General features: G+C 36.7%; 4 protein-coding genes across 4 annotated transcripts in view; all 4 read left to right on the top strand.

Moving 5' to 3' along the window:
• The window catches only part of LOC306834244 (deoxynucleoside triphosphate triphosphohydrolase SAMHD1-like), a 66,254-nt gene that overhangs the window by 40,059 nt on the left and 2,847 nt on the right, over positions 1-23,348 (top strand). The window lies entirely within an intron of this gene.
• LOC306834204 (deoxynucleoside triphosphate triphosphohydrolase SAMHD1-like) lies at positions 2,788-23,125 on the top strand (the record flags this gene model as incomplete). The annotated part of the gene is made up of 12 exons (XM_079360037.1): positions 2,788-2,825; positions 3,337-3,352; positions 3,588-3,748; positions 3,960-4,075; positions 4,437-4,555; positions 5,178-5,312; positions 5,552-5,652; positions 5,767-5,878; positions 5,970-6,061; positions 6,188-6,303; positions 6,778-6,917; positions 23,036-23,125. 12 exons carry the CDS (start codon positions 2,788-2,790, stop codon positions 23,123-23,125), a joined length of 1,236 nt encoding a protein of 411 aa, XP_079216163.1.
• On the top strand, positions 7,616-10,261 carry LOC306834594 (deoxynucleoside triphosphate triphosphohydrolase SAMHD1-like). The gene is made up of 4 exons (XM_079360620.1): positions 7,616-7,687; positions 7,817-7,921; positions 8,046-8,152; positions 9,539-10,261. The coding sequence occupies exons 2-4, from the start codon at positions 7,826-7,828 to the stop codon at positions 9,579-9,581; spliced, it is 246 nt and encodes an 81-aa protein (XP_079216746.1). The 5' UTR covers positions 7,616-7,687; positions 7,817-7,825; the 3' UTR covers positions 9,582-10,261.
• Positions 18,403-22,755, top strand: LOC306834206 (deoxynucleoside triphosphate triphosphohydrolase SAMHD1-like; the record flags this gene model as incomplete). Its single annotated transcript, XM_079360040.1, has 12 exons — positions 18,403-18,438; positions 18,565-18,586; positions 18,821-18,981; positions 19,386-19,501; positions 19,855-19,925; positions 20,584-20,718; positions 20,891-21,060; positions 21,179-21,287; positions 21,379-21,470; positions 21,597-21,712; positions 22,216-22,355; positions 22,747-22,755. Exons 1-12 carry the CDS (start codon positions 18,410-18,412, stop codon positions 22,753-22,755), a joined length of 1,170 nt encoding a protein of 389 aa, XP_079216166.1. The 5' UTR covers positions 18,403-18,409.

Here is a 23,348-nt window from a genome sequence, read left to right on the forward strand (position 1 = left end):
ACAGTGCAGAGTGAAAGATTAAAATCTTTGTTTAAATAGTTTAGGTAAAGGCAGCTGTAAACAGGTGCTTCTCTTCTGTAGTTCACTTATTCCAGTAAACTGAATATTTACGTACTGTTAAGATGACAGAACGACATGAGTAAGAGATTTTTACAGGGTTCTGCAGAATAACATCAGATTGTTGGTGTGAAGACTATTTTAATCAATCATATTATTTCTTCAACTCCAGTAATACCATGAAAACTGTAACGGCTAGAAAAAAGTCATGAGGACAGCTTACTTTGTCCACTTTAATATACAAAATAAACATGTTTATTCTCCCCTCCTTCAATACTTATATTTTAAGCGTGCATTAAAAAGTGTGCTCTGATGTACTTAACTGTGAACATTTGTGATGGCTCCGTGCATAGATAGCGTTATGTTTGTTTGTTTGTTTGTTTGTTTGTTTTTTTGTTATAGTATTCTGCTCTCACTTTTTGTGTTATTTTCATGGTTTTCTTTATTGTTACTGTTGGTTTTTCTTCAAAGGATTTATTTTTGCCTTGTGCATTGACTAAGTGTCATCAATATGAAAAGAGATAGTGATAATATGCTGCAAAGATAGATAGATAGATAGATCGATAGATAGATAGATCGATAGATACTTTATTGATCCCGAGGGAAATTCAAGTTAAAGGGCCAAGAATGAGAGTTTAATTTGGGGCCAATGAAAGCCCACCCTCAAATCCCTGCGCAAAACCAGGACCCCCAATTCATAATGCATTACTGAGTGTAGGAGGTACTGTTTTGGCAGTGCTTATTTCAGGTACAGATTGATGAGGAATAGGACGTCTGAGTTTGAGATTTGATTAGATATTTGGATAGAGGCTTATCGTAAGGGGACTTATTTTGTAAAATTCACAGTATTGATCTGAGGTATACTTAAACTCAGTTTTGAATCACCTGATTTCATGTTCTTGAATTAACTGGATGCTGGCAGATAGATTTGAGACAGAGCCAGGCTCCAGGTATCAATGATCTTATCTTACACGATGGTAGAAAGAAATTTAACTTGATCTATTTCTTCTTCCAGCTGGACAAATACTGACACTTTGTCTGACGTGTCAAAGCATTATATGCCAGCTACTTCTCTGGACAAACCAACAACACAGTGTCAGTGAATGAGCTTTCACAATCCAACATTAGGTGGAGTGTTCTTTACTGCTGCTCTGTGTTTTTGAAGGACAGGTGTGTCCACTCCTATGTTTTTTTATTGTGTTCAGTCAGATGTCTAATGATTCTAATTGTATGTTTCAAGTTGAACTTGTTTAGCTTCAGCTTTATAAGGTGCACTATAAAATGTGGGTGGAGAAATGTGAAAGTTGTAGAAGTGAAACAATTCAATGCTATATTTTCTGAACTAAATCCAGAACTTTACTCAAAGAAAAAAAAGGTCTCTTGAGCACTTTATAGAGCTTCAAAGCTACCAGAGTGACAGTGTCACTATGGCGGGTGCCCCACCATAACTTCTCACGTAGCATTTTATCTTCAAACAGTGTTACAGGGACCACATTTAAGGACAATTTGTGTGTAGAGTTATGAACATATACCAATGAATCTGTACACTTCTCCAACTTTCCAAAAAATGAAAAAAAAAGGATCCCAGGAACACTTTATAGAGCTTCAAAGTCAAGAAAAGAGTCAAGTCTCCTTCTTCTAGTGATATGAGTTTTGTTTGTGGCACCATAGAGTCCTGTCATTTCAGACTTTCAGTAGGTAAGGAGTCACACTAAAACTTTTCTTTAAAATGTTTTTTGGGCCTTTTTGTCTTTATTGGATAGGATCACAGAAGAGAAACAGGAAATGTTGGGAGAAGAGAGTAGAGGGTGAAATACAGCAAAGGGCATCGGTCACATTGGAAACCCACGACTGCTGCGATGAGAACTATAGTCTCAACAATCACATTACACAACTACAAAATACTTTTCAGTTTAAGTTTTACTTCTCTTTACCTTGAAGTGTAGGTTTAGGTTAGCATGAGGCTATCTGAATCTATAAAGGCTATTTTTAGATTGTTTTCTAAATGGTTCACCAAACTGCAGTAGATGTTCACTGATCACAAGACAATTGAGATCAATGCTCTTTACTGTTAGTCGAACAAAGTGTTAAATCATTTAGCAATACCGTTTAGGCCCTTTCTGACTGCTCGCATTTGACTTTTTTATTTTGGAGTAATTATTTCCAAACAAATGTAAGCCTACATTTTGGTAGTGTAGGCTTACATTCGTCCTGGTAGTGTAGTTCACTTATTCCAGTAAACATGAGATTTATGGGATGAAGACTATTTTTAATCAATCATATTTTTTCTTCAACTCCAGTAATACCATGAACACTCTAAAGGCTAGAAAAAGGTCACAAGGACAGCTTACTTTGTCCACTTAAATATCCAAATTATCGTCTCCTGGTTCAATAAAAAAAAAAGGAATAAGAACACACGTTTAGCTTTGAAATAAGTCAAATCTCTTCAGCAAACCAGGCCATGGAGTTTTGTGTTCAAATGTCATTCATTTCATTTCTGTGAGGCAGTGTTAGTCAAGATAAGATACAGGCACAAAAAAAATCTGTCATAATCCTTTATCAAAAATCTAAATTCTAACTTCTAATACTGATTTATTTCTAAGATCATGTAATTTCTTCACTTCCCTATTGTGTTTTGATTTGTTAATATGCTTTAAGAAATTCTGATGCACTTTCAGTTTTGTTTTCTGAAACGTTTGTTATTCAGATCAATTACAGAAGAGGATCACTATGAGGGCGTTGACCAATGACAAAGGTGTGGTGGAGATGTCAGATATTTTCAAACCCTAAGCATCATATAAAAAAGCCTTAAGCAGCTATTTAAATGACATTTACCACTTGTCAGATCATCATCAGAAACATTAGCTTGACATAAATACAACATCTTACAGCTTTAAGACAATAAAGACGGCATAGATCGATTTTTGTTTTTAAGTCAAAGGGAGCTGAGACAACTTTGTACCTACGAAAAAGACTTGGACGATTAGAGGAAAATTTAGAGGTTTGTTTTCTAGTTATAGTCGTTTGCACTGTTATTTTAAACTCATGGTGTATTTTGCCTTTTAGCCTGAGTAAAACTGAGGTTACTTAATGACTTAATGACTGTTTTTAACTTCTTCCTCTTTTAGCAAGTCGGAGCAAAATGGCAAATGCGTGAGTATCTCTCTCTTTGTTCAACCAGTTTTCAATATCCCAACATTATACAAATGTCTTTTAAGTTGGAAGTTTCAAGTTTCGCTTGTTCATACTGTGAATGTTCTTTTTCTTTAAATTCTACAGACCAGTCTTCACCAAGGTAAAATATTTTACACACTTTACTACACATCACAGCACATTTCTGCGGCTGGTGAGAATAAACAGAACAATGAAGGCTTATAGAATACACACCACACAAACACACCTCCACAAAGTTAATATCTGTGTTTATGTATTATCCATTGCCCTCAGGCAAACTTGAGCTGCTCTTCCTGGTGTTGTTTTGTTCGAGGCATTTCCTTGTTCTTAGCTTTTGCTTGTTTGTTTTCTTCCAGGTGTTTAATGATCCCATCCATGATAGCATTGAGTTACCCCCACTCCTCATCAAGATCATTGACACTCCTCAGTTCCAGAGACTTCGCTTCATAAAGCAGCTTGGAGGGGCCTACTTTGTTTACCCAGGAGCGTCTCACAACCGCTTTGAACACTCGATCGGGCAAGTCAGCAAGTTTTCAGATTTCAGCTCACAGGTGACCTCAGTCCAAATAAGGACAAGACTCATGGTGGTTTTAATTAAAGTAGTTTGTAAACAGTGCATGTCTTAGTATGGATCTAATACAAACTATAATAAAACATATTTTTACATTTGTAGCTTTCTATTGAGATATTTGTGTTACAACTTAAAAAAACATTTCTCTGGTCTAAAGGGTGGCATACTTAGCAGGAGAGCTGGCTACGGCTCTAAAGACAAGGCAGCCGGAGCTCGACATCACTGACAGAGACATCCTGTGTGTGCAGATTGCTGGCCTCTGTCATGACCTGGGTGAGTAATGCACCCCTTTTCAATATTATACTAACGGTTTATGAATTTTAATTGTTGGGTATGTAAAGAGTGAATTAAAGGTGAAATGATGCCGAAATAACCTTTATATCTTTCAAATAAACAATTGCTGCTGCATAAACAAATGTATGACGGTGGTGTGGTATGTAAAGGGACTGTGATAAGAACTTTTAGAAATACTTCCAAATTAACGTCTTTCTTGTAAGAAATACCATCAAGAGATCGAAGATTCAGGAATAATCCTTCCTCAACTCAAACAGCTTTATCAACTCAACATATTAAAAAATGACAGACTGTACAATCTGCACATCAGTGAATTCCTCCTGTATTTATCTATTTCAAGGTCATGGACCCTTTTCCCATCTGTATGATATGATGTTCCTCCCCAAAGTTTGGGAAAAGAAGAAAGACGAGACATTGGGAAAATACACAGAGAAATTGGATCAATTGAAGAATTGGAAGGTAAGAAGAAATGTTTATTTTGTATCAGACAAATGAGATACTGAGTAACAGTGAAACTGAAGCACATGTACATTTTGAACTGACTTTGTTCTTTTGAACCACAATCCAGCATGTTCTACTTTTGTTTGCCTCCAAATAAAATGTGATTACACACATTTCCTAGATGGCTTAACGACTTCTTTAATAACAATGAACTGTGTAGTTTGTGTTGCTAAATGACCCATGTACTTTACTCTATTATGCCAACTATTTATCTGACATGTTACTGCTTTCCAGAAGATGCATGAGATTTTATTTAACGTCGTTCAACCCTTAATCATCTAGGTTAAGAGATTTACATAAATCAAAAATAATATTTGTCTTGAATGGGTTGGGTTCAGCTAGCTAACCCTGATACAGACTGTTAGGATTTTGTATACAATAAAGTCTACAGAAAATTGTCTGACATCAAATCACTTGTCAAATTCTGAGAAACTTTAGGAACTCTGACATTTACCTTTTTTTTTTTTTTACAAACACAAGTTTTGAGATGTTCTTTGCAACTGTGGGGAAACTAAAGTATGTGGGATTATTTTATTTATATTTTGAATCTTGTGTTGATACATTTGTGTCTGTCTTGCAGCATGAACAGGGTTCTTGTGACATGCTTGACCACCTGCTGAAACAGAATAGAATTAAACATGAACTAACATCTAAAGACTTGACATTCATTAAGGAGATGATTGTTGGACCTCTACAAGAAGCTCAAGGCCAGAAGGCAAGTTCAAGAAGCAAGTCTTTTCTTAACAAAATTCTATATAAAAGTTTTTGTTCTGCCTAAAACTCAGATCTGAAATTGGACCCGCTATTTATTTTGTCATGCTTTAATTTGCTTTAACATTTTTGCCTTGTTATCTCTATTTTTGTGAAATGGTCATTTTCTTTGCAGTGTAAATTCACTGACAACAACACGTCAATAAACTGGTCCTGATTCACTTTGTGTTGTCATCCCTGCAGTGGCCGTACGAAGGGCGTCCAAAAGAAAAGGCCTTCCTCTACGAAATTGTGTCCAACGAAAGAAACGGCATTGATGTGGACAAGTTTGACTACTTGGCCAGGTCAGGTTTTAATGACCGTCTGTCTGTCTGACTGTAGAGCAATTGTAAACCCTTAAAAAGGTTTCACTTTATACATCTATTTTCTTCACATTGTGTTAATCTTCCTCTCCTCAGGGACTCTTACCACTTGGGGATCAAAAACAACTTTGACTATCATCGCTTCATGAAGTTTGCCAGGGTGTGTGAATTGCCATCAGGCAGGAAAACCATCTGCACCAGAGACAAGGTGCAAACAAACTTGAGCTTGTAATCAGATAATTAAAAGCAATCTGATAATGTCATTATTTATGACTAAACTACAGTCCTATCCTCAACAGGAGGAGGACCATATGTACGACGTGTTCTCCACAAGACGCCGTCTCCACAAAAGAGCCTATCAGCACAGAGTAAACAAAGTCATAGAACATATGTAAGTGCCTGCCTTCAGATGTTAGTACTCCAAACATAAGATGGGTCTCCTTCTGATTTAGTTTATTTAATCTGCATCATGATTCACTATTTCATCAGTAATAATATGTTTGATATTAACAAACAGGATTGCAGAGGCTTTTTTGAAAGCAGACGGTCACATTGAGATTGAAGGATCAGAAGGGAGGCTGTTCACTCTCTCTACAGCCTTTAGGGACATGGAGGCCTACACAAAGCTCACAGGTGTGTAGATCTGAATGTGTGCTGTTAACTATTGTTTTTTTTAAATTGAGGGCAATTCAGACTTTAGAAGTACCAAGACATTATAATGAATGACACCCAACAATCTGAAAAGGAATTTGTGTGAGCAAAGTTTGAGCAAAGTTAGTTTGAGGATTTCACAAATCCAGCCTTAAGCATCCTGAACAACTGGCTGTCATGAACCTTTGATATTTAGAACAGAATAATACTTTACAAACAGTCTGACATATTTCAACACTTTTTGGAAAAACACTTTGTTAGATGCTGCTTTCTGTCAGATGTATTTATTTATCATGCATTTGTTAAAAGATACATCAACCAGACTGTGTTACATTTGTTGTAGTTATTTATAAATCAACATGACAAGTCTTATAATGTATTGAGTGTGTTTGAATTAAATTCAGTCATTGTTGTGTTTGTAATTATTATTTGTTTGCTTGTGTGTTACTCTATTAGACAAGGTGTTTGAAGACATACTACACTCTTCCCGCCCGGAGCTACAAGAGGCAAGGAAGATTCTGGAAGACATTGTCTCTCGAAAGATCTACAGGTTTGTTGGTGAGACAAGGCCAAAGAAGCCCATCCAGGATTATACAGTAAGTCCCTGTGTTCTTGTTTTCCATTACATTTATGTATAACACATGATCTATGCACTGATATCACAAAGCTAGATAATGTTTACATTGCATTTTTACTGTCTCCAGCATTTTATCTTGCCTGTGTTGTTATTATTTAACGAACAGAAACACTATTGAACAGATGTTCTTTTTAAAGTGTAATGTGGACTGCATGGCAGCTTGAAAAGTCAGTCAGTATCACATATGAGTCAAATAAAGCTGCATGATATCGGGAAAACTAAGTTATCTTGTCATGTTCATAAAATTAGAATTTGTATTATCATTTGGATCTTTAAGTCTATTTTCTTCTTCCAATAAGAACCCTTATACGTTGAAAGTGACATTTAATTTGCATCAAAAGCCCTGTGACAGTAACTTCTAAGCAATGAACAGTTCATCATCATACACTGCATGTGATCACTTCAACCCTACACCTTATGAGCACATAGACTAATGCACGTCCTGGGATGTTACCATGGCACTTGTGCACAAAGCAAAAATGATGCTTAAATCATACCATGCAGCTCTACAGTCAAAAATATCTACACTCAGTCAGGCAGGTTTTTGAGTGAATAAGAATTAAATTCCAAGTTGCTCACATTGTCAACTTAAAATCTATCTATCTTTTTTCACCGTTTTTTTTTTTTTTTTCTTTTCGCTTCCTTGACTAGAACCGGATTCCTGTCTGGAAAGAAAATCTGGCTCGAGCTGTAGAGGACAACCTGACACCAGAGGACTTTGAAATCCAGGTCTTTTTTTCCATCTTTCTTTCATCTCACCTTTTTGTAAAATTTGGGATTTTTGTTGATTGTTTGATTTGTAAGATGTTGCTGAATTTGTTATGGCACACATCATTTTACTCTCAACCTTGTTTTTAGGTCATTAACATGAAAAATGGCATGAACAACGAGGACCCTGACAGATGTATGCACTTCTACAGCAAAAATCAGCCTGATGTGGCAAGGCCAATGTCCAGAGATCAGGTCATAACTTAATGTTGATAAAAACATGTTTTATGACAATCTTTCTCCTGTTTATTTGGTTAAATATTTGTAAGGCAGCTTATGTCACCATAACTCAAATTCAAGTTGCTGTCCTTCTTTACAGGCATCCAGGATTCGCACAACGATCTTTTCTGAGCAGCTGATCAGAGTCTTCTGTAAGAGGATTGATGACCAGAGTGTGCAGGCTGCCAGACAGCACTTTGACCAGTGGTACAATGATTTTCAATCCTTAATAATCTCCAGATGTTAAAGGATAAATTATCACTAATATATAAAATATTAGCTGTACATGCATCTTCAGCCTCCAGTCTTCCTTTCAGGTTAACCTGTGCTGGTTAAGCTCTGCTTTCATTGATTTGCTATTTTAACTTGACACAGCCTACACACATTTATCAAATCAAAACACTGCCAAACTGAGCCACACTATAACATGCTATTGGTCCTCTGTCCTGATTAGCATCCAGGTTAGCCTTACAGGTCTGTAAAGTTGGACCTGTGTAGGACTCTGGTTTGGGCCCCTCAGGTTAAGACAGGTAACACCTGCCTGGAAGTGAAGACAAAAGATTTAGCACTCCCCATGCTGACTGTCTGTTTCATAAACCAGCCTCCTCCATTTGAACAAATAGGAGATGGGTTTGAATTCACATTAGAATTTTTTGAATGGCAGCAAATAATTACACCTGCTGCCTGCTCTGATTGTCATTTAAAATATATAAAATGGAAATTTGACCCAATTCTGTGTCACACCTTTAGTGACAACTTCAGTCAAACACATGAACACCATTTCTTTATTCCATTTGAAAATAAAAGGCCAATAAGAGCTCATTTACATGTCTGCATGTGAGGCCAGGTCTGTGCAAATGTACATGCATTGCATCTCTGGCAAACTTTAGATGTTTTGAGATCACTATGGCGAGGGCAGAATCTGCACCTCTTTTTTGGAGGAGCAGCAAGGCAAGGGGGAGCTGCTGCAGGGGCCAAAAAGACACCTGCTAGTTTTACTAGGGGACACTGAGACACTTATTTGTTTACTTGTAAACTATATGGGGCTTTACTAGTAAACTAGGAAGGTAAAAACTAGAGTGCCTAGTTGACATTTTAGCTATTACTAGTTAACTAGTAGATATTGTACACCTTACTAGTGAACATGTACTCGTAAATTAGAGCAGTCCTCACTAGTGCAGAAAACTGAGCTTTGTTGTTGTTGTTGTTGTTGTTGTCATAACTATTGCTTGATCCCACACATCAAAGGTGTTTTGTTAAGGATATGCTGTGACAATTTGCTCCATGGCCCAACTTTTTGCTGCGGTGTCTAGCTGACCCTAGAGAAGAACAGGAGTTAGACAATTCATTAAAACACCAATACTTTAATCAAATTACTTTAAATTTAATCATGAAGAGCATAGTATCGAACACGAAAGGGAAATGTAAAAAAAAATGAAACCTGTACAATTAAAAACAGACTTATAACAGAATGAGTTCAATGGTAGATTGTTTGTTAAATAGAACAATTTCTGCTTCAGTTTATCTCTCACTAGGTTTACTCTTCACTGCTTTCTTTAAAATGGATGTACTTCTCTCTTCATTAACGTGCAGGTTAGAGACGGAGCCAGATCTGGTTGTACCTGTGGCTAATTAGACCGATGCTCCTGAAGCTGATGGAAATGGCTCAAACCATGAATAACAGTGAATTATTTCACATTCAGACCCAGGACTCATGTTTTTCTAGCTTTTAATCATATACATGCTGTTCTGTTGTTTTAAATTGATCGTTTAAAATTCAACTTTCGCATATAAGGCCCTTTTGCATATAAGGCTCAGTGTGTTTGTTACACTTCTATCAAACCACAAAAAAAAGGATACTCAGTGGTGTTTTAGTTTTGATGTTATTCTTTTGAAGATTGAGACATGAGATTAGATTATTTGTCTTTGAGTGTTTAATGAGATATGATCATGAGTGATGTTTTGGTGACTGGTATTATATAATATTATGTTTATTATTACTAAACAATATTAATCTGTTTTAAAATATATCTTATTTTGGGCATGTTTTATATTGTCTTCTTCTTTTCAGTTTATAATGAATCTTACTTTAAAAACTGGGACTTGTAACATCTTTTATTTGCATTTTAACAACTAAAATTAAACTTTAACATCTTTTTAAATGTATGACACAGTTTAAGCAGACCTTTATGTGACGCTTTAATTGTTTGTCGATTGGTTCTTACATAACACATCTATTAGAACCTTTCAAGTGTATTCCTGTTGTGATGGGTTTATATAACATGTGCATGTATTCAAAATAAACATCAGAGGAAATCCTGTGTTCAATGTTGAATAATCTATCGAACTACATTTGGGTTGTTGATAAAACAGGGCTTAAAAATATGTTTTGGACTTGAGTACTCAGTGGAAAAGGACTCTGCATTTTGTTAATGCCTGCAGGAAATTCAAATCTGTATCATTGGACACGACCTTCTCCATGAAGGGATTTAATGATTGGAAACATGCAATTGAAACAGGCAAGTGCTTAAATAAGGATGCAGCTTCAAAAGAACATTTAGCCTGTGAAGCAATTTAGAGAGATTCACAAAAATGTAGAGAGACAGGAAAAGAGATTTCCACTCTCAAATTCAGAGCAACTGGCTCGAAACAGATACTACATGTCCGCTGTAATTGATATGCTGGAGTTTTTAGTGGTAAATCCATTTCCACTATTGAGTACAGCATGCGTAAAGACCATGAACTGAAAAGGATTACAAACACAATCCCACAGAATGCACGATACCAGCCCACAGATACCAAACGAGATCATCGAAATGATGAGCAAACTCGTGACAGAGGAGATAGAGAGACAAGTCGGTAAAGTGGATGGCACACGGGATCCTTTAGGCCAAGAAAATACATCTGTAGTTGTGCGTTTGGTCGACAAAAACTACGGTGTGTGTGAGCGCCTCTTGGTAATGGCCACATCGAAGAAAGGTGATGCAGAGGCTCAGACAGGTGTCATTATTGATGAGCTCACTAGTGCTGGACTCAGCTCGGACAGAATCCTGAGTCAGGTTTATGATGGCGCATCGCTCCTGTTGGTGGTGTGCTGAAATTGCTCCAAAACAGGTTGGATCACAACATACCGTATATTCACTGCTTTAATCACCAGCTTCATCTTGTTGTGCAACGATTTTTTTGCTGTACAATTTCATCAGGAAGCCAACTGTGGCTATTCTGTACAAAGGCGATACCCTGAAACGTCTCTTGGACCAGAGATGGACTGGCCACTTGGCAACGGTTAAAGTTGTGATGAAGAGTTTTCCCGATATAGCCACAGAGGTGGAAAACACACAAGGCCTCGGAGTGGAGGTGCGCGTCAAGGCTACGGGGCTTTCTTTTCATTGCGCGCCTTGTTATCCTCCTCCAGCATCGGCCACCGAGGCTGTGTCGGTGACCGACCCTGGTCCAAACAAGAGAAGACGCACAATTAGAAAGAACCCCCGCGGATTTGTAGTTGAAGATACAGTTGGTCAGTCACAAAGTGACAGATGAAAAGACTGAGTTCATGGGATTGTTTTACAGTGTTATCGATGCTGTGCAAGGTGAGATGGATGTTTTGGAGAGCGCAGTAGTGAGCTCAGCTTTGAACCCAGAGGCAGAACCCAGAGACCCATCAAAGGTAACCCCTCTCCTGGTATTAGCTGGAACTGATGAGGTTGAATCTGAATATATTGTGGCTCGTGAGTTCCTGGTGAAGAAAATAACTGACACCCCGGTTCCCCCCGAAGCTGGAAAATGGACAATAGCCAACATCCTCAGCACGTTCCACTGTGCACTACAAGCAAGGCTGACTGTTCTCACAGCATATACACCCTCGCCTTAACTTTAGGAGCTTCCACAGCAAGAAAGCAAAGAACGTCTTCTCTGAACATCGGCGCATTATGCTGCACAGACGCAAGGCTCAGCCGATTCAGCTTTCTTTTGAAAAGGACCTCACTCACAAATTTAAGACAGAATGGAAGGATGATTTGATGAGGAGTTTCTCAATGGAGAAACGTCGCCTCCAGCTGTGCTGAGAAGGGACTGGCAAGAGGACAGCGCTGCGCTCCTGCCACTCAAAGTAGGTTCACAGTCTCTGTGCTTGTGCGTCTCATGTCAATGCATATCCTCTGTTGATTGCTTTAAATGTACATCTAATACAGTATGCTGTATAGTCAAGTGTTTAATGGATATTCATAAATTGTTTCTATGTAGGTGTAGGCTATGTTTAACTTGATAAACGTGTTAAACATAGCCGACAAAACGCGCTGCGTGAATACAGTACGGGATTATTAAAAAATATATGTGCTGTAGGCTAATCATAATTATGTCCCCCTACACATTTCATTTGCCCCCCCCCCCCCCCCCCCCCCCCCCCCCCAAGACTGAGGTCTGGCGACGGATCTGGGCATCCCCACTATGAAACTTTAAGTTAAGAATATGGGTGCTCAAATATCTGATTGATTTTTGTTATAGTACTCTGCACTCATTTATTGTGTTATTTTCATGGTTTTCTTCTTTATTGTAACTGTTGGTTTCAGAATGAAGGTTTCATCTGTTTATGCCAATTTGTGACCGATTTGTTTTTCAAAGGATTTATTTGTGTCTTGTGCATTTACCAAGTGTCCTCAATATAAAAAAAAGAGATAGTGACAATATGCTGCAAAGGGCCAAGGATCAGAGTTTAATCTGGGGCCAATGAAAGAGGACTGTACATGGAGCTCACCCTCAAATCACTGAGCTAAACCAGGACCCCTGAAGGTCATTGAAAGTTCAAACTGGAGCCACACACCACCAGGAGACAGAATTGTATTCAGTTGAATCCTTTTATTTGTAACATAAATGACGCGTTCTAAAGAAAGAAAGAATTGATTCCAATATTTATATTTATCCAAATAAATCATACGGACAATCTTCAAATTAAGTTGTATAGTTGTTCATATTATAATTAATGTCAATTCTTTAAACATAATCCAAGAGTAAAAAGAAATCTTTAACTCACATTGGCTGTGAGAAAGTTGTAGCTTTCTTGCATTAACTGTACTGGATCCTATTGTGTGAAACCCGCTGCAGGTGATCTGTAAGAATCACACGTCTTGAATTTCCACTGGTTTATTTGTTTCTGATGATTCAGTGGTTCTGTGTAAAGCATACACAAAACAATTAAGTATAAATAACCATATTAAATGAACATATTTCATCATATAAACAAACTCTTAATTAACGAATGCAGTTCACAGTAAAGAAATCGTATGACAGGCTCACGAGTATATCACAAAGCCCATTTATATACATTAGTAAAGCAACACTGCCATCTACTGGACATTATTCAGTGGCTACCTCGCTAAATGCCATGAACGTGCCCTGATAATTAAACAAATAAGTAAGGCTACAATGCAGGCATTCAGTATAATTACTTATCAACAACATTGCTCAAACACCACCCATAACTGAACTATAGTCTCTATATTGCCACAGTCACACAGCGCACATGATATATTTGACAGAAGTAGCACAGTTAGCTGCTAACATATATCCACACAGTGCTGAACACGAACCTGAGCTACATGAGCTTTGCAGGCAAACATAACATGCATTGTCAAATACTCCAGAAAAGCTCAATTATATATTTTAAACACGTTCACTCACTTGCGCTAGACGCACTTCACATCAGACAGCAACTGGGAGGGACTAGCATCACAGAAAACTGAGACGAGTTGAGACGTGTTTTGTGGCCAGAGTCAAAGCAAAACTGAAAGTAAAACTTATCAAACACTGGCGAAAACGTCCACTCGAGGGCGCCTTTTTCACATTGGTGGTCATTCAAAAGACACAAGGCAACAACAGCTGTCCATCATGGAAATGTTTCGGAACAAAAGGAGAAAGAGTTTCTTCTGACCTCTATTTATAAAGCAGGAGGTTCTACGTGTACACCTAAACACTGCATGGTGTCTCCTTGTGGTGTGGAAGGGAAATGATTTGTATTTGATGAGGAATAGGACGTCTGAGTTTGAGATTTGATTAGATTTTTGGATAGAGGCTTATCGTAAGGGGACTTGTTTTGTAAAATTCACAGTATTGATCTGAGGTATACTTAAGCTCAGTTTTGAATCACCTGATTTCATGTTCTTGAATTAACTGGATGCTGGCAGATAGATTTGAGACAGAGCCAGGCTCCAGGTATCAATGGTCTTATCTTACACGATGGTAGAAAGAAATTTAACTTGATCTATTTCTTCTTCCAGCTGGACAAATACTGACACTTTGTCACACCTCTGACGTGTCAAAGCATTATATGCCAGCTACTTCTCTGGACAAACCAACAACACAGTGTCAGTGAATGAACTTTCACAATCCCACATTAGGTGGAGTGTTCTTTACTGCTGCTCTGTGTTTTTGAAGGACAGGTGTGTCCACTCCTATGTTTTTTTTATTGTGTTCAGTCAGATGTCTAATGATTCTAATTGTATGTTTCAAGTTGAACTTGTTTACCTTCAGCTTTATAAGGTGCACTATAAAATGTGGGTGGAGAAATGTGAAAGTTGTAGAAGTGAAACAATTCAATGCTATATTTTCTGAACTAAATCCAGAACTTTACTCAAAGAAAAAAAGGGTCTCTTGAGCACTTTATAGAGCTTCAAAGCTACCAGAGTGACAGTGTCACTATGGCGGGTGCCCCACCATAACTTCTCACGTAGCATTTTATCTTCAAACAGTGTTACAGGGACCACATTTAAGGACAATTTGTGTGTAGAGTTATGAACATATACCAATGAATCTGTACACTTCTCCAACTTTCCAAAAAATGAAAAAAAAAAGGATCCCAGGAACACTTTATAGAGCTTCAAAGTCAAGAAAAGAGTCAAGTCTCCTTCTTCTAGTGATATGAGTTTTGTTTGTGGCACCATAGAGTCCTGTCATTTCAGACGTTCAGTCGGTAAGGAGTCACAATAACACTTTTCTTTAAAATGTTTTTTGGGCCTTTTTGTCTTTATTAGATAGGACCACAGAAGAGAAACAGGAAATGTTGGGAGAAGAGAGTAGGGGGTGAAATACAGCAAAGGGCATCGGTCACATTGGAAACCCACGACTGCTGCGATGAGAACTATAGTCTCTGTACATGAAATGTGGGACATAGCCGCCAGGCCATAGAAGAGTGGTACAACAATCACATTACACAACTACAAAATACTTTTCAGTTTAAGTTTTACTTCTCTTTACCTTGAAGTGTAGGTTTAGGTTAGCATGAGGCTATCTGAATCTATAAAGGCTATTTTTAGATTGTTTTCTAAATGGTTCACCAAACTGCAGTAGATGTTCACTGATCACAAGACAATTGAGATCAATGCTCTTTACTGTTAGTCGAATAAAGTGTTAAATCTTTTAGCAATACCGTTTGGTCCTTTCTGACTGCTCGCATTTGACTTTTTTATTTTGGAGTAATTATTTCCAAACAAATGTAAGCCTACATTTTGGTAGTGTGGGCTTACATTCGTCCTGGTAGTGTAGTTCACTTATTCCAGTAAACTGAATATTCTTGTAGAGATTTTTACAGGGTTCTACAGAATAACATGAGATTTATAGGATGAAGATTATTATAGATAGATGTTTTTAATCAATCATATTTTTTCTTCAACTCCAGTAATACCATGAAAACTCTAAAGGCAAGAAAAAGGTCAGAAGGACAGCTTACTTTGTCCACTAGACGAAGTAAGAGGCCCAAGCTGTTTTTTAACATGCATTTTTTTTTATTTCTCGTTGCTATTTGAGCTTATTGGAACCTAATTAGAATAAACACTAAACATCATCTTTTGACATGATGTACTTTTAGAGAAAAATGATGTCCACATATGTGGACTCTGGGTCCGAATTTCCATAAAACACAATCAAGTCAACTTTGTGTAATTGAATGAAAAACTCCTTTATTTCCACCTTGAACACAGCAGTATTTTTCATGACTGCTTTTGCATGTATTAATAACACATACACACTTTTTTTTAACATGTTTTCAATATCAGAGAGTAAAAACAATTTGGAACATTGCATTTTAGCCCATTTTGAACAGTTACAACTACTGCATGGATCATTTGAAAAGCTGCAAACAGTTGCAGGATGACACTGTATGCCTGTAACAAAATATAAAACTATAAAAAATATATATTTTTAAAATATTCACATTTCCATCATGCTACTAACGTGTTTTGAACGACAGTAAAAAAAAATAATAATAATTAAAAAAAACATCATCATAGTGTAATTACAAAAATGTTGCCCCTCCCTTTTTGACAGTCACATTTACAGTACGGCTCTTGTGAAATGTTGTATTCAAAATGTGAAAAACAAAACCCAGGATATGTGAAAGGGGCTCAGGAATGAGACCCTCATCCTCACTGCTGATTTGCTCCTGTGGTGATGGTTGCTAATTTTCATCCAGAACGGGATCATTACTGTCAGAAAAATTCAAATCTAAATTGTCGCCATCAATTAACCCAAGTAGCTCCAAAACTTTTTGCACAGAAAAACACTCTGGAAATAAAAACAGGACAAAATCAAATACAAATATCAATGTCATTCATGTAGTTATGTATTATTTATTTGTAAATTATTTCAATAGTACTGTACAATGTATATATGTATTTAGTGATTAAATTGTTATTTATAACATTTAGCAGCTAGCCAATGTACAGCTTTTAACTGCACCTGTTAGCTGCAAGCTAGTTTAGTTTCCTAGCATATGACATTTTACTGACATTTTTAACCAAACTAATCTATGTATGTCTATATGTTTAGTGATTGAATTGTTTAGTGGTTGAATTTGTTATTTATTTTAGATAGTAACTCTTTTTATCCAGTAATGTAATTAGTGTGTATGTGATAGTTTTAAATGCAATATAATGCTTTGGAGTGTGCATACTTTGTATGTTGACAACAGCCTGCCCAAGAACTGCAGGTGGAAATTAGCACAAGTGCTACAACCTGGTACAATCCATCTCTCCTTTTTAAGGTTAATGTATATTGTACACTGCCCCAGTTCAAATAAATAAAACAAACTAAAAAAAATATATATATATATATATATATATATATATATATATATATATATATATATATATATATATATATATATATATATTACAGTTAGACAATATACAGCTTTTTAGCTGCACCAGATACTCATTTTACATGTGTGCATGTTTACTAGCATATTCGCTTTTTCGAGGAGCTTCAGACCCAAAGTACACATATGTGTACATCATATTTTGCAACATGCTAAGTTCTTATTTTTACATTTAAAAAAAAATAAAAATAGCTCGTCATAGTAAGTGTCCAACACTTCTATAAATATCTAAATAAGAATAAGCCAGTAAATTACCAGTCTAATTACCTGGTCGATGTCATAGACTGTGACGTAGACATATCTGTGTATGGAGCTGCGACTTGAATCGTCCCTTGTGATCAATCTTAGGTCAGTCTTAGGTCAGTCTTTTACCGTAGCATGTTAGACTCTTCTGACACCACCAGATGGCAGTGTAAGTGCCCACGTACTTATCTATAATGGCCCCAATTTAGCAGTGAACACGATTGTGGACATAAGACCTAAAAAGTGCTGTCCACGTATGTGGCCGCTGAGCCTTAAGAGGTATCCAAATTAAACATATTTCATCTCCTGGTTCAATTAAAAAAAAAAAAAAAAAAGCAATATGAACACACGTTTTGTTTTGAAATAAGTAAAATCTCTTCAACAAACCAGGCCATGGAGTTTTGTGTTCAAATGTCATTCATTTCATTTCTGTGAGACAGTGTTAGTCAAGATAAGATACAGGCACACAAAAAAATCTGTAATAATCCTTTATCAAAAATCTAAATGTTTCTCCAGCAATAACTTCTAATACTGATTTATTTCTAAGATCATGTAATTTCTTCACTTACTTATTGTGTTTTGATTTGTTAATATGCTTTAAGGACTTCTGATGCACTTTCAGTTTTGTTTTCTGAAAAGTTTGTTATTCAGATCAATTACAGAAGAGGATCACTATGAGGGCGGTGACCAATGACATAGGTGTGGTGGAGATGTCAGATATTTTCAAACCCTAAGCGTCATATAAAAAAGCCTGAGGCAGCTATTTAAATGACATTTACCACTTGACAGATCGTCATCAGAAACATTCCCTTGACGTAAATACAACATCTTACAGCTTTTAAACAATAAAGACGGTATAGATAGATTTTTTTCTTTAAGTCAAAGGGAGCTGAGACAACTTTGTACCTACTAAAGGACTTGGACGATTAAAGGAAAATTTAGAGTTTTGTTTTCTAGCTATAGTCGTTTGCACTGTTATTTTAAACTCATGATTTATTTTGCCCTTTAACTTGAGTAAAACTGAGGTTAAATGGTTTGTTTTTAACTTCTTCCTTTTTTATCCAGTTGGTGGCAAAATGGCAAGTCCAGCCAAAAAGGCAAAAAAGTGAGTATCTCTCTCTTTGTTCAACCAGTTTTCAATATCCCAACATTATACAAATGTCTTTTAAGTTGGAAGTTGGAAGTTTCACTTGTTCATACTATGAATGTTATTTTTCTTTAAATTCTACAGAGCAATCACCACTGATACCAAGGTAAAATATTTTACACACTTTACTAAACATCACAGCACATTTCTGCGGCTGGTGAGAATAAACAGAACAATGAAGGCTTATAGAATACACACCACACAAACACACCTCCACAAAGTTAATATCTGTGTCTATGTATTATCCATTGCCCTCAGGCAAACTTGAGCTGCTCTTCCTGGTGTTGTTTTGTTCGAGGCATTTCATTGTTCTTAGCTTTTGCTTGTTTGTTTTCTGCAGGTGTTTAATGATCCCATCCATGGTAGCATTGAGTTACCCCCACTCCTCATCAAGATCATTGACACTCCTCAGTTCCAGAGACTTCGCTTCATAAAGCAGCTTGGAGGTGTCTACTTTGTTTACCCAGGAGCGTCTCACAACCGCTTTGAACACTCGATCGGGCAAGTCAGCAAGTTTTCAGATTTCAGCTCACAGGTGACCTCAGTCCAAATAAGGAGAAGACTCGTGGTGGTTTTAATTAGTACTTTGTAAAAGCAATAAAAGCAGAACACAGTGCATGTCTTAGTATCGATCTAATACAAAAAATTATATTATTATTATTGTATTCAGAGGGGATCTCTATCTATCTATCTATCTATCTATCTATCTATCTATCTATCTATCTATCTATCTATCTATCTATCTATCTATCTATCTATCTATCTATCTATCTATCTATCTATCTATCTATCTATCTATCTATCTATCTATCTATCTATCTATCTATCTATCTATCTTTATATTTGTAGCATATTCTATTGAGATAATTGTGTTACAACTAAAAAGATATTTCTCTGGTCTAAAGGGTGGCATACTTAGCAGGAGAGCTGGCTACGGCTCTAAAGACAAGGCAGCCGGAGCTCAACATCACTGACAAAGACATCCTGTGTGTGCAGATTGCTGGCCTCTGTCATGACCTGGGTGAGTAATGCACCCCTTTTCAATATTATACTAATGGTTTAAAAAGTGTAATTATTGGATATGCAAAGAGGAAATTCCAGAAATAACATTTCCATCTTTCAAATAAACAATAGCTGCTGCATAAACAAATACAATCTACAAGGGAGGTGTGGTAGTAGCTCAATCTATAAAGGGACTGTGTTAAAAATACTTCCAAATGAATGACTTTCTTGTAAGAAATACCATCAAGCTGAGATTCAGGAATAATCCTTCCTCAACACAAACAGCTTTATTAAGACATATTAAAAAATGACAGACTGTGTAATCTGCACAGTATCAGTGAATTACTCCTCTATGTATCCATCTATTTCAAGGTCATGGACCCTTTTCCCATCTGTATGATAACATGTTCCTTCCCAAAGCACTGGGAAATAGGGAATGGAAGGTAAGAAGAAATATTTCTGTTGTATCAAACAAATGAGATACTGAGTAACAGTGAAACTGAAGCACATGTACATTTTACACTTTACACTGACTTTGTTCCTTTAAAACACAATCCAGCATGTTCTATTTTTGTTTGCCTACAAATAAAATGTAATAACACACATTTCCCAGATTGTTAAACCACTTCTTTAATAACAATGAACTGTGTAGTTTGTGCCGCTAAATGGTCCATGTACTTTACTCTATTACGCTCATTATTTGACATGTTACTGCTTTCCAGAAGATGCATAAGATTTTTTTAATGTTGTTCAACCCTTAATCATGTAATTGATGAGATTTAGATAAATCAAACGAAAATAATATAATAATATTTGTCTTAAAAGAAAGACCGAAGGCTGGGAATGGGTTGGGTTCAGCTAGCTAACCCTGATACAGACTGTTAGGATTTTGTATACAATAAAGTCCACAGAAAATTGTCTGACATCAAATCACTTGCTAAATTCCAAGAAACTTTAGGAACTCTGACATTTACTTTTTTTGTTTACATACACACGTTTTGAGATGTTCTTTGCAACTGTGGGGAAATTAAAGTACCGTATGTGGGATTATTATATGTATATTTTGAGTCTTGTGTTGATACATTTGTGTCTGTCTTGCAGCATGAACAGGGTTCTTGTGACATGCTTGACCACCTGCTGAAACGGAATGGAACTGAACATGGACTAACACCTGATGACTTGACATTCATTAAGGAGATGATTGTTGGACCTCTACAAGAAGCTCAAGGCCAGGAGGCAAGTTCAAGAAGCAAGTCTTTTCTTAACAAAATTCTATATAAAAGTTTTTGTTATGCCGAAAACTCAGATCTTGAAATTGGACCCACTATTTATTTTGTCATGCTTTAATTTGCTTTAACATTTTTGCTTTGTTATCTCTATTTTTGTGAAATGGTCATTTTCTTTGCAGTGTAAATTCACTGACAACAACATGTCAATAAAACTGGTCCTGATTCACTTTGTGTCGTCATCCCAGCAGTGGCCGTACGAAGGGCGTCCAAAAGAAAAGGCCTTCCTCTACGAAATTGTGTCCAACGAAAGAAACAGCATTGATGTGGACAAGTTTGACTACTTGGCCAGGTCAGGTTTTAATGACCGTCTGTCTGTCTGTCTGACTGTAGAGCAATTGTAAACCCTTAAAAAGGTTTCACTTTATACATCTATTTTCTTCACATTGTGTTAATCTGCCTCTCCTCAGGGACTCTTACTACCTGGGGATCAAAAACAACTTTGACTATCATCGCTTCATGAAGTTTGCCAGGGTGTGTGAGGTTGATGGCAAGAAAACCATCTGCACCAGAGACAAGGTGCTGATAACCTTGAGCTTGTAATCAGATAATTAAAAGCAATCTGATAATGTTATTATTTATGACTAAACTACAGTCCTATCCTCAACAGGAGGAGGACCATATGTACGACTTGTTCTCCACAAGACACCGTCTCCACAAAAGAGCCTATCAGCACAGAGTAAACAAAGTCATAGAACATATGTAAGTGCCTGCCTTCAGATGTTAGTACTCCAAACATAAGAGGGGTCTCCTTCTGATTTAGCTTCTTTAATCTGCATCATGATTCACTATTTCATCAGTAATAATATGTTTGATATTAACAAACAGGATTGCAGAGGCTTTTTTGAAAGCAGACCAACACATTAAGATTAAAGGATCAAAAGGGAGGCTGTTCACTCTCTCTACAGCCTTTAGGGACATGGAGGCCTACACAAAGCTCACAGGTGTGTAGATCTGAATGTGTGCTGTTGACTATTCTTTTTTTTTTTTTTTTAATTAAGGGCAATTGAGACTTGAGGAGTACCAAGACATTATAATGAATGACACCCAACAATCTGAAAAGGAATTTGGCGTTGGCACTTGGTCGTTTTGAAGTTTGACCTAAGTTAGTTTGAGGATTTCACAAATCCAGCCTTAAGCATCTTGAACAACTGCCTGTCATGAACCTTTGATATTTGGAACAGAGTAGCTAGCTATCAAATTATTTACAAAGTCTGACATATTTTAACACTGTTTGGAAAAACACTTTGTTAGATGCTGCTTTCTGTCAGATGTATTTATTTATCATGCATTTGTTAAAAGATACATCAACCAGACTGTTAAATTTGTTGTAGTTATTTATAAATTAACATGCAAAGTCTTATAATGTATTGAGTGTGTTTGAATTAAATTCACACATTGTTGTGTTTGTAATTATTGTTTGTTTGCTTGTCTGTTACTCTATTAGACAAGGTGTTTGAGAAAATACTACACTCTTCCCGCCCGGAGCTACAAGAGGCAAGGAAGATTCTGGAAGACATTGTCTCTCGAAAGATCTACAGGTCTGTTGGTGAGACAAGGCCAAAGAATTCCATCCAGGACTATACAGTAAGTCACTGTGTTCTTGTTTTCCATTACATTTATGTATAACACATGATCTATGCACTGATATCACAAAGCTGGATAATGTTTACATTGCATTTTTACTGTCTCCAGCATTTTATCTTGCCTGTGTTGTTATTATTTAACATGAACAGAAACACTATTGAACAGTTGCTTGAAACAGTTTTTTAAAGTGTAATGTGGACTGCATAGCAGCTTGAAAAGTCAGACAGTATCGCATATGAGTCAAATAAAACTGCATGATATTGGGAAAACTAAGTTGTCTTGTCATGTTCATAAAATTAGAATTTGTATTATCATTTGGGTCTTTAAGTCTATTTTCTTCTTCCAATAAGAACCCTTATACGTTGAAAGCGACATTTAATTTCTGTGACAGGGCTCTTGAACTTCTAAGCAATGAACAGTTCATCATCATACACTGCATGTGATCACTTCAACCCTACACCTTATGAGCACATAGACCAATGCACGTCCTGGGATGTTACCATGGCACTTGTGCACAAAGCAAAATGATGCTTAAATCATACCATGCAGCTCTACAGTCAAAAATATGTAAACTAAGCAGATGAAGTTTTTTTTGAGTGAATATTAACTGAATCCCAAGTTGTTCACACTGTCAACTTAAAATCTATCCATCTTTTTTGACTTTTTGCTTCCTTGACAAGAGCCTGATTTCAGTCTGGAAAGAAAAACTGGCTCTACCTGTACAGGACACCCTGACACCAGAGGACTTTGAAATCCAGATCTTTTTTTAATTCATCTTTCTTTCATCTCACCTTTTTGTAAAATTGTGGATTTTGCTGATCTTTTGAATGGTAGGATTTTGCAGTATTTGCTATGGCACACTTCATTTTACTCTCAACCTTCTTTTGAGGTCGTTAACATGGACTATGGCAAGAAAGACTAGGATCAGATCGAACATATGCATTTCTACAGCAAATCTAAATCTGATGAGGCAAAATCAATATCCAAAGATCA

The sequence above is a fragment of the Symphodus melops genome, assembly GCF_947650265.1.
Source record: "Symphodus melops genome assembly, chromosome: 13".
Lineage (NCBI taxonomy): Eukaryota > Metazoa > Chordata > Actinopteri > Labriformes > Labridae > Symphodus > Symphodus melops.